Genomic DNA, 12123 nt, shown 5'->3' with positions numbered 1-12123 from the left:
CATTACAAGGTACTAATCTGTGTGTAGAGTTTCACAGCTTTCGCTACAGAGATGGAGTTTTTGCAGTACACCTTCTGCATTGTAGATATAGTTTTCAACTCCTCTTGGGGGAAAGAAGTTTTTTTTTTTTTTTTTTTTTTTTTTTAAGACAGTTCTCAAGTGTTTTGAGAGGAAGGTATAGTACCTGAGCCATCAGCACAGATTGTGCAGTTAACCAGATTTCAAAATGACAGTGTAAGATGTGCCCAGATTGCCAGTGTTGAAAACTGTTCAATTATAGTCATTGTTAATAGCTTCAACTACTAATTATACTAAAAAAAAAAAAAAGGCTTTCTATTCACATTCTGTATGATCAAATGGACAAAAAGATCACCTCAGATAATGGGAATAATCTGTCTTCTGTAGATGAAAAACTTGCTTTTAAAGGACCAGGACATTGAAATCAAAAAGAGAATTTTTCTAATGTCAGGTACGTCTTTTTTTTAGTGATTTTTTTGTGTGTGATTTATACTCTTCATGCAGTATGATCAAAAGAACAAAAATGCCTAGTTTTAAATTAATAGTAGATGTTTCTACTTAAAAGTGTGAATAAAGGTACCTCACGCATCCTGTAAAGTAGAAAGTGATACTTTGGATTGGTAATTTACTCTTTTTTTATTTATCGTGCTTTTTTAACTAGAGCTAAGTACTGCAAAATGTCGTAAGCTTATTTGATATGCAGCCTTTTATTTAGAAGTGAGGTGCTGCTAAACCAGTTTCTAAATTATACCTGCTCTATTAGTTTATTCAACATCCTGTAGTAGAATATATGCACCAAATTTTCAGATAAACTGTTATGAAAAGATGTTTTTAAGTGATGCTTAATGCAATTTGCCATGACAGTAATATTTATAAGTTGTTAGTGTATTTTTGACTTTTTTCTTTCAGAGACTTTCAAAAAGCAGGTCAACAGTCTGCTGAAGTTCCCCGTAAGTGTAGCCTATTGTTAGTCTGACTCTCTAATCCAAAATCATTTTCCTTAAAGATAAATGTTTCATAAACAATGGTTTATGGAGCAGCTCCTACTTTTTCAAGAAGACAGTAACTCAGAAGCAGAAAATTACATACTCTCATTCTCAGAAACATTAGGACAGCAGTCTTTTCTAATTGTGTTTTGGGTTTTTTTAAAACCTTCTTACGTTCTCTCCTCAACTGCCTTTCTGTCTTGCCCCAACAATCCGAATTACTTGGGTTCAGTTGTTAGCTGCTTTTTCTGCTGCTCAGCGTTCTGTGTCATAATTTGTGAAACAACACTTTCAGTTTTATCAGAAAGCTATTTTGGACAGTATGTCCTTTGCTTAAAGGATTCTGTTCTTACATTCAGTACTAAAATTGCCTTACAAGTTAATCAGAGAACATCTGGATGTTAGTTTTATAAAAGTAACTTTTCAAAGTTGTATTCAACAGAAGTATGGGTTGGATAAGTAGTACTTATTTTGTGGTATAGTAAATATAAGGGGGCAAATCAGCAATTAGTATCACAGTGGCTATTTAATTTGTGAATGGCACATCAGCATTTTGTGTTTCTGTTCACTGAGTGCTGGGAAATAACATAGTCACTCAACATGGTAAACAGTTGGGTGTGGTAGTTTTAAGAGAGGAAATTATGCAGGGAGATGTAGATACAGTTCCCAACAAAACAGAGTTCTGGAAAAGAGCATGAGAAAATCCCTGAGATTTACTGTTTCAGGTCAGTTTGCACTTAAATATATATGTATAGTTAACGTCTCTTCAGTCTCTAAGAAACAAATATCTGGACCTTTGCTGAACCAATATGTAATTAACCTCTAATGTTGCAGACCCAGTTGTTGAGGCAGCTGAGGTAATTTTCTGATATCAGCATCATTTATACCTGATAAGTATCAAGCAATAAATAGAAATGAAGAAGTGCCATGTTACATGCTTTGTGGTTTCATAAAAATGGGATTTTCATAAAAATGTAACTTCTTCCTATATTTTCTTTTGGTTTTGGCTGCCCCTCAGCACTTTGTCCTGGTCACTGTATTAAGGATTTATTAAGACAAATACCTACACTTTTATGAATTGACAGATTGGTTTGAGTAAAGCTTTTCATTTTCCATATTCAATCAGATTCCTTTTAGGAATATTGTTGTATTCGGACACTTGGAAGCATCAGTTTGATGGTTATTACTGTTCATTCTTTGCTTAAATAAATACTAATTTCCTAATAAGTTTTTTAAATACAAATGTGATATATAGGATCTTGGCTTGGAAACATCTTTTGTAGAAAAATGGATTATTGCCATTATCTATTAATTTTGTATGTGTGTGCAAATTATTTCAAACGTTTTATTTTACGTGCATTGTATTCATTGTATTTTTCCCTATCTTCCTCAAAGATAGGAAGAAACAACAAGAAACTTCTTGTAATAGTATGTACAGAGTCCCTGGTGCTATTACCAGATGCACCTTTAATTCATGTGATGTTTTCTGTTCGTTTCAGGTCCTGTGCGGAGTCCAATGCCGTTTCCCGCTGGCTATGGCTTACATCCTCCAAACTATAGTGTGGCCTCAGGACACTATTCACAAGTGCCCAATAAAGCTGTTTCTCCACATTTGGATAATCAGTATAGAGCCAGTTACCACTCTACTTACTATTCAGCACCAGCACAAAATGTTATGACACCACCTGTGGGTACCAACATGTTGAATACACAAGAATCACAGCAGTTATACAACAAAACTTCTCCCCAGACAGCCAAGTCAACGGAAGGACTTATTCGAGGAGCAGTATCATCTGCATCCTACTTGCATACCAGTGCTCAACAGTCRTATTCAGCATTTGGTAATCACTACAGCACTTCTGTCAGCTCTTCAGTTGCTTCTCAGGGATTTCCCCTTAATTCTGATCATTACACCATGCCTGTGGTTTCTAGTGCTATGTATCCTGTTTCTTACCCTTCTGCGGCTAGTGACAGTGTGTATGGGCAGGCATATATCTCTCAGAGCCTGCCTGGTGTTGGACAGTTTAAACAGACAAGTGCATTTTCTAGCCAGAGTACAGCAGTACCTCATTCACTTCAACAACATATTCCTGTGGGATATAATTCAACATTGCCAGCTATTTCATCTGCTCAGTCCGTTCAAGACAGCCTGAGCAGAAATCTCTCTGGATTGCTGGCTAAAACAAACAACCAAATAAATACAGGTACAGTATTACTGAAAGGATTGTCCCTTGGATGTCTCTTAGAAATTTCAGAAACCATGTGCTTTTGTTGCTTTGTATTTATTCACTGTGTGAATTACTGTATCATAATTTTGACTTCTGTACTTACTCGTTGTTAAAGTTTTTCTCATTTGTTTACCGCAGTCTTTGTGGTAGCAGCTGATCATATCATTGATGTGTATTTATTGAGAATGCAGAAAAGACACTATGTTATATGGTTTTAGGAGGCTGTTTTTGTTTTGTTTCAAGGAGTAGCTGTTGCTTATATAAATGGGTTTTAAAGGGACATCTTTTCATACAGTTTTGAAGGAATTGCTAATATCTGAAACTTGTTAATCTCTGAAGATTTTTCTTCTCTGACTAGAGATTTTTTTTTGAAGTCATGACCTAAGTTGGTTCTTTAAGTTTACTTAAGTAAACAGGCATACATTCTTCAAAAAAAAAAAAAAAAAAAAAAAAAAAGTAGAAGCCTAAATATATTTTGGGCAATTAGGGCTTTTAAAAATTATTTTCAGCTAGCTTCTGAATGAGACAGACATTTACATAATTCTGATTTTGTAAGCAATAACATGACATTTTTTAGTATAGAGACAGCAGTAGAGAATGAGATGGGGAATGCCAAATTGTGGGCAAATACACTGAGCACTTGCTAGTAGCTGCAGCTTCTGCTGCTTCATAGGAAAACTAGCTACAAGTCCATAGAGCAGGTAGGACTTTGTGGGAGGAACAGAAGAAGTTAAAAGACGTAGGAATGTGTGCACGTTGTTGCTCTGTCTGTCTACTATGAGGCAGTGTTCTCCAAGTAGCTTATGCAGAATAGTTCCAATTGTGATATAGGGGAAAACTCCACAATTCCTAATGTCTGTCTGTATTGGTAATGTCTCTGATTTCCTTCATTTTTGACTTGTGAACTGTGTGAGACTAATAATTCTGCTTTTATGATGAGATAGATATTAGAGAACTTTGGGGGTGTTTTATGTCAGATATTTCAAATTGGAGTTGCTGTAGGAATCCCTGAAGCTGAGGTTTCCTAAGACCAAGAACTTACCAAAGAACATAGTTTTGATGATGCTAAGGGTTTGACTGGAAAAACTGATTGAGCTTAAATCAAAATCAAGTTTATTTGATGCGTGCCAACATTGAATTTAGTTTGAATATTGCTTTTTTCTTTTTTTCCTCCCCTCTAAACTATGATGGAGTAACATCCTTCATTTCAGTTTTAGTAGATTGAATAGTACATTTGAATCCTGTCTCTGGATGCTGCTTTGAGTGTGCATTTTTTTTTTTTTTTAATAAAAAGGCTTAAAGAGCTTCTGGGTTGAGAATGAAAACAAATTCTTTAAAAGACTAAAGGTTTAAAACTCTTGCAGGAAAAGTTAATTCTGTTCAGATAGAATCTGTAGCTAGACGTTGATAAAATGCAGATTTCATTATTCAGGAATGATACCTGCAATAGTCATGAAAACTGTTTCGTGTTTATTCAAATTGTTTTATTACAGAAGCTTTCCATTTATATGCTAGTTAATTTGACTTTCTTTTTGGATATCTTGAAATCTATTTGTTTATAAAAATACTGTTTGTAAGAACAGCTGTTTTAAGGTGGAACGTTGGAGCTGACCAGAACATAAAAAAATAGTATGAACAATAGATAATCTTATTTGAGACATTCAGTATGCTTCTGCAGAGAGTGGGTAGGTAAATACATGACTTCAGAGAAGAAGAAGTAATATTAGGCTTCAATTTCAAAGAGCTGCTGATAGAATGGGCTGTAATAGTGGTGTATAATAGGTACATAATTTGCAGTTATGAAAATAAACACGAGTCCACTAGTTATGTTTGAGCGATACTGCAGTACTCAATTCATTTGCCAAACTGTAGCCATAATTACTTACACCACATTCACACACCTTGTAATGTTGCTGAGATAAGCATACCTCATGCCTTGTTGCATAGTGGGCTGGATTGTGGATCTAACTCTTTCTTTATTTTCCAGCTGGATCAGTTTCCTGGCTTAAGTTCAGCACACAAAACACTTCAGTATTTACTCACTGAAGGAAAGCAAATCAAGGCAGCAACCAGTAGCTAGGCTAAAGGGAGAGCAGGGTTGTCTTACTGGCCGCTGTGGGTTTGGTGGGCTTGAAATACTGGTTAAATAGCAGCCTTGGTGGAGCTTCACAGTAGATTAAAATGCTCAAGCCTGGGCTGCTACAGTCCCACCTTTTCTCCAGTATTGGTACTGATACTTGCCTGTGTTATGACATAGCTTGAGCAGCCGATCACATTGAGTTGCCGTATCTCATTCCATTAGATGTGGATTAATGAATTCCGTCTGCCTAGAAAGGAGTAATAGAAAATGGGCCCCTTAGTATTTAATACTAAAAAATGACACCATGTGAAGTTTGGGAATAAACAGAATACCTCCAACGATAGCTAAATTTAACATCTTTTGGCTAAAATATATCAAAAATTCAATTGCTACAACACTTGTCTAATAAAAAAAATATGGTAGTAACTCTTTGATTCTGGAATAACTGAGCTGTTTTTTGGGACATCAACTTATTTTCTGAGTTTCCCAGTGCAGTCTTAGTGTTCTGAGATGGAGTAACTTAAATATAGTATTCTTATTGTTTTCAGTCCTTTATTTTTTTTAAAAAAATGAATCTTGAAAATGATTTCCCAGTTTTTCTGTGTATCTCTGGAAAGCTTTTGAATACAACACAGGAAGAATGATTCATAATGAGGAGTTTTTCAGAATATTTCCTTCTCCCCACTGTTCCCTGTGAAGGAAACAGTGCCTATGGAAAACAGTTGCAATCTGTGTTATGGATAGTTTTCAACAAAAATTATTGAAAAACTTTAAAGACATAATGAAATTCCTAAGTGTGCTTTCTGAGACTGTTCATGTAATGATATTTTGATACAATATTGTACTATTAGGCAAGGAATGCCAGTAAGACAGTTTGTCATTTTGTTGTGCTCTGAAATAGGAAGACCTGTACTTCCCTTTAAATTATAAACAAGCAACCCTTAAAGATTGGATACCGAAAGATTAAGACAGGGTACTGTCTTACTGTATTTTTCAATAGCAATTAGGCGCAGTTAGTGGACGCTAAGATTTATATACGTTGAAAAGAGACTATTATGTATATAGAATAATGTCATGTTTTTTTAAAATCCTGTTTAAATACACAGGTTTTATTTAGAAAGGCAGGCATAACTCTTTCAAAGTATGATGAGGCATAACTCTTTCAAAGTATGATGATATCTCAGTTTTTTTCCAGTTGGATTGGAAAAAAAAATCAGGCTTCTAACTGGATTTTTCAAATAAACCAATGAAAGTGTAAGTGTAGGGTGTTGGTAAGCCATAAAGTTACTGAAGTCTGTTAAAATCAAGCCACTGAACTGCTGTATGTCATGTGCGAAGAAATGGAACCAGATTTTGTTGCAATTCCAAAACTTTTGGTAGCCGCTATCTGAAATCATTGAAGTATTYTCAGTGGAATTTCACTAGAGGAAAGGAGGAAATTTAAGAGGAATATTTTGTTGGAATTGACTCTTTTTGATGTATACCAGGAGATTCATTTTATTTGCTTTAGGAAATAAAGTAGAACGCGAATGTATAATTTGAGGTTTTCTTCTTGCTGATTTAAACTAGATTGATCTGGCAAAAATGCCTTTTTCTGGTATTAATTTCTGTATTGCAGCAGAACAGTATCAATGTTCTGCCAAAACAGTGCTATACTATGGAAATATCAGAAACTACTGTATTTACGTAGGCTTTTTATGTCAGTACTTTTATTTAATGTTTTTCATGCTTTATCTTGATGCCCTCCAGGCCATATGAATCTGTGTTTTGTCAGCCAGGATGCTCAAATTTTACTAGAATCTTTCTGTCATACTCTCTTGCCGGTGAGAGAAAGAGAGAGAGAGAGAGAACTACAGAGGCTAATGGGATGGGTTGCTTTGCTTTGTGGGTCTTGATTACAGTGCTGTAATTGTAAGCAGCCTGCTTGAGTGGTAGGCACTTTAATTTCTTTATCCCATGCGCATACTTCCCCTTATGTCAGATCAGGCTCTAAAGTCCTTGCTGCCCCAGTTCTATAGGAATGTAGGCTATAATCCTGTAAATCGGTTAAGGGAGGTGTGGCTGGAGAAGGGGGAAGGTCAGCAGCCGCGATACAGGCATGGAGATAGGAGGCTGTTACTGCAGTGAAGTGGTCGATCTCACAGTAGAAATTGCGCTGTGTTGGAAAAAAATCAAGATTGCAGCTGCATTATGTAAAAAGAGATAATGCTCAAATCTCTTCTGTAAGCTTGAGAAGATACCACTGCATTGATGTACCTTTTAGTTTTCATTTCTTACTACTTTCCAAAACTTTCCAAAGTCACCAAATAAGTTTTAGTGTGTAATTTTGCAGGTTGGATTTCTATACAAAGGCAGAATTACATTATTTTTTGCTCACACTTTTATAGAGGCTTTTTGTTTGTGTACTCTTTAACAATACATGTGAAGGATCTCAACCATCTTGAAGGATATTTTGGACAACTTTTGCTTGAGAATAGGAATCTACTACTTTGCAGGAAAGTACATCTTCAGCTAATCCAAATGTAAATTGGTTTTGACTTTGAGCATGTGACAGTGCAGCATTGTAACCTTTAGCATTCTCTAAGAAGGGTGGATACTCAATGTTGCACTGTTTTGTAAGCATTGCTGTATTGACTTCAGGAGTGGAAAACAGCATAAACGACTATCTCTGCTAAGACACATATGTAAACACACTTGTAAACACACTGTTATAGAAAAACTTCCCTTGTCATCTAATATGTTACTTGGGGAAGCTGTTTGCCTGTATTAAAAGAAAGTTTCTGCTCATAGGTGCTGGTGCTTCCACGGAGAGGTTACAAGGGCATTAGTTTATTGCAGCAGAGATAGCAGGTACATTTCAACAGCAAATACGGTGTGTGTACACTTTGGAGACTTAATGTATTTTAATCTAAATTTAGATAATGCTTACACGAAAGGAATATGTATACTTAACAGTAAATTTGAATAGCAAATACATAACAGCTAGAAATGGTACCATTAAGATAGTGAAAAAGTGCATTATTGACTTTGAAAGTAAATTAGAACACTAGATCTACTTTAAACCTCCTCCTCCCTCATCTAAAAGAGGCCTCAATTTTCCCATGAAGTCCTTTCAAATATCAGCTGTAGTATTGAAGAAGCTGCCTGGGAATGTACTGACTGCACTGTTTACACACACATACACACACTAAAATTGCATGTGCATCCTCAAGTGAAATCTTTAACATAAGATCTCTAAATATAAACATTTAGGTTTTGTTCTGGCTTAATTTCTGCTTTCTGAATAGTGCTGGTAAAATCGGTTCGTTTTTGCTGTTGTATTTGTTTTAATAGATTGATCTGTTAGCAGTTTTATAAAGGAATCATAATATGATGAGTCCTTTGTTTATAAACAAAAGTGACCTTTTAAAAAAAAAGCTTAATTGAGGTTATATTGTCCCTTTGTGATAGGAATTTCAACTGGACTGCATTAAATGTCTCAAAGCACTAATTACGCTTTTTTTTTGGGGGGGGGGAGGTTTAAGCAAATTATATGTAGTCCAGATGTTCAAAATGCTTCAGAAGTTCTGTGGAATGCTCAGGGCTCCTTGAAGCAGATTGCTTCGGATATGAGTGAGAACTGAGTACCACCAAAATTGCAAAGTATCAGGCATAGGAAGGAGGCAGAATGCTGGTTAACTTTACAGGTGACTTGCAGGTTTCCTGCTTATGGAAGGAAAATATCCAGCATACACTGTGTTCCTCTTATCTGAAAAGAGGAAGCTGCAAAAGGATAGAGTTTTGGAGGTGGATCAAAACCTGTTAAACTTAGCTTCTGCTTAGTCTTGATCTTACTACTTCATGCTTTCCATAGCATAAAGGGTCTGTGCATTTTTATTTTTTTAATTTTTGCTGTTAGTTGTCAGAGTAGTATGTCCATTTTAATGGAGTCCTAACAGTATAGGAATTCAATTCAAAGAGAGACTTCAAATGTGTATATGTGGACTTYAAGTACTGTACAGTGTTTGTAGGTATTTTGAAATCAATATTAGATATAACAGCTTCCAATGTGTAATTGTCTGTGCAAATACAAATAAAGTGGTCCTACCTTCTGATTTTGTTTTCAGGTGGCATTGATTCTTTACAGCCTGCACAGTCTGTAAGCCAGAAGGCTCAGTATACTAAACCTGGAGTTGGAACATCTGTTTCCTCAGCTACAGTCTCCTCTGGGAGGACACCTACTCCAGGCCTTTCTCCAGAGCCAAGGTCTACGCCCTCAGTTACACAGTCACCAGAGTCAGCCCTTCAGAAAGGTACTAAAAGGGAATGGGGAAGTTAAATACAGACTTCTGCCCCTTTCCACATGCGTATGTGTTTACCGGAGGCTTTATAGTGCTACTTCTGCACTTCTCTGATTTAAGTACGTATTTTGCATCTTGACAGGCTGCCTTAGTGTTCTTGTTTTGTGTCGCCTTGGTTCTCTCCTGTTGCAACTCTTCTATTTGATTTCCTTTGGCTGTACATCTTTAGCCTGTCTGTTGTGTTGACACTCTCACATATCTTACCCTAAGAAGCTCTTCTGGTTGTCTTACTTTTTTTAAAAAAAGGTTGCTTGTTATTTTAGCTTCTTAGCAGAAGATCTTGAAATTAGTCTGCGTTGTAAAATCAGAGGTGAACTAGAATTTATTAGTGCTAGCAATTGGTAATGGAACTAGCTTGAGTATTAGATTCCAGCTGATTGAACTATTTTCTTAATGTGTAGTTCTAAGCTCCTGTAGAAGGCTATTGTAGGGGTTCTTGTAGGAGGAAAGAGGAACTTGTAAATTTTCTTGCTGTTATAATGTTGGTAGCATGTTGGCAAAGAATCAGTCGAGTCTTGACCCTTCTTCATCTGTGCTAATTGTGCCCTGGTATGTTATGACTTGCCTTTTAGTCTGTGTCTAGTATTCCTAATCTCATTTATTGCATTGATTTTTTTTGCTATTTTTTCTCTTAGTAATTTCAGAATTTTATGAAAATTCTTATGAAAAGTAACTCTGAGAGGCAAGTAGGCATTAATTCTTTCCAGATCAAATATGTCTAATATTTAAAGTATTTCTCAAAAGCACAGCACTTGACTGTCACAGCATCATTTTTATCCTGAAAATTCAAAACTCTCTGATGTACCTGTCCAAATTATTCCTTTTCCTCCATTTCTCCCTTTTTACTTTTTTTTTTTTCAGTGGTGTGGGGAATATAAAGAAATAACTTACCTGTGAGTCATTGCTAATAAGTTCTGTGTATAGTGAAACTGTAAGACTGTTTTAAGGAAAAATGATAATCAAGCAGTTTTGTAGCTGTAGCTTGGTTCTTAAATGGTTTTTGGTCAATTTTGGTACTGGGGAGAACTTGATTGTACTGTAGATATGCTTGTTAGAAGCTTGTGTTGCTTTATCTTCCAAAGAAATAATATGTTTCAAATGAGAAAAATTTTAGGTAATGAACTGTGCTTGCTGTAACGTGCAAGTATGTACTTGTTTTTGCAGTGATTGCTGTATAATGTATGAGCAATTGATACCTTGAACACAATTCATGGCTGCTGCTGTACCCTTCGCTAAATTTAAGTTCTAACAGGAAAAAAAAAAGCTTTAAAAGTTTTAAAATTAATTTAATCCTATATAAATATCCCTCGGATTTAATGCAGGTAAACTGATCAACTTGAAAAAGGCATCCTAGAGATGGACTTTGTATGTTTGTCTTGTCTGAATATAATTGACTCACTTAGATTTTGTGTTGATGAGAGGGGCTGATGAGTAAATGAAAATGATTTAAAGCAAAGGAGTCTAAGAATGGAAAAGAGCTCATTTTTGAAAAAAACTACTGTTTAGAGTAGTAAGGTCTTACTATGGTAGTAAATGCATTTAAAATCAGAGGATGATGGAGAACTAGGCAAAGAACTTCAGCATGTAAATTTTTTAGCTTGTAGTTTACACTTTTTTTTTTTTTTTTTTTTTGGACAGGGCCTCCATTATGAAAATTTAGCCGTATAAATGTGCAATTTCCATTTCAGTTTTTCACAGCATGGATAATTGTTTCTTAAAATACTTTACTAGTTGGCTTGTGTTGTAGGTGAATGAGTCCTTATCACACTTTATCCTTTTGCTTTCTCCCTGATGTCCTATGCGTCTGTAAAATGTTGTGGGATAAAGCTTTGAAGTGTGATTATATATTATAGGTACACTGGTAACAGGGTTTGAAATTTCCGTTCCAAGAAATCTGTGGTAATATTTTAATGTTATGTGGCCACATTTTGAGAGAATGACCTTTCTTTCTTTCTTCTCTCTCCTCCCTCCCCAGGTTATTTTTCTGTTTATTTTTCAGTCAGTTGCAAGATTTTTTTCGACCATTTGTGTGGCTGGACAGTTGTGCTAGTACAATACGGGAGCATCCTAAAGGCAGGAATTTATAGTAGTGCTGACAAAATAAAAGATGAGGGGGAAATCTGTGTGAAGTTGTAAAGCTGGTGGGAATCTCAAACCGGTCCTTCCTCTGAAGGATTTGTAATGACATAGTTCAGGGTTACTCAACTGTTGTATAGCATTCTCATGCTCACTCTGTTCATTCTGAACATGTGCATCCTACTTGTATGTGGTCAGTGACTGGAAGAGGGGGGAGGTTTAGAAATTTGAGTCTTGGGAATGCTTGGGGGGGGTGGAGGAAATAGGATAGTCCTGATTCTCCCCTGCCTCTCTCTTGCTCATTCCTGGAATATTTGCATTGACCTGCTCTTTCCAGGTGTATTTACTACCTTCCTCCTCCTGTCTGCACATGTGATTTTTTTTTTTTTTTTTTT

The 12123-nt window shown here is 35.8% G+C and overlaps 1 protein-coding gene across 2 annotated transcripts in view; it reads left to right on the top strand.

The window, feature by feature from the left end:
• Positions 1–2508: 2508 nt before the first annotated feature.
• SEC24B (SEC24 homolog B, COPII component) overlaps positions 2509–12123 on the top strand; it is a 39979-nt gene continuing 30364 nt past the window's right edge. For both annotated transcript variants that reach the window (XM_085309377.1, XM_085309370.1), the window contains exons 1-2: positions 2509–3208; positions 9419–9604. In XM_085309377.1, coding sequence (XP_085165503.1) covers positions 2521–3208; positions 9419–9604 — 874 coding nt within the window. In that variant the 5' untranslated portion in view covers positions 2509–2520. The remainder of the gene's footprint in view (positions 3209–9418; positions 9605–12123) is intronic.

Source organism: Rhea americana, unplaced genomic scaffold (assembly GCF_003343005.1).
Source record: "Rhea americana isolate MKP2758 unplaced genomic scaffold, rheAme1 scaffold_106, whole genome shotgun sequence".
In the NCBI taxonomy this organism is placed as follows: Eukaryota; Metazoa; Chordata; class Aves; order Rheiformes; family Rheidae; genus Rhea; species Rhea americana.
This window is presented reverse-complemented; position numbering and strand designations above follow the sequence as displayed.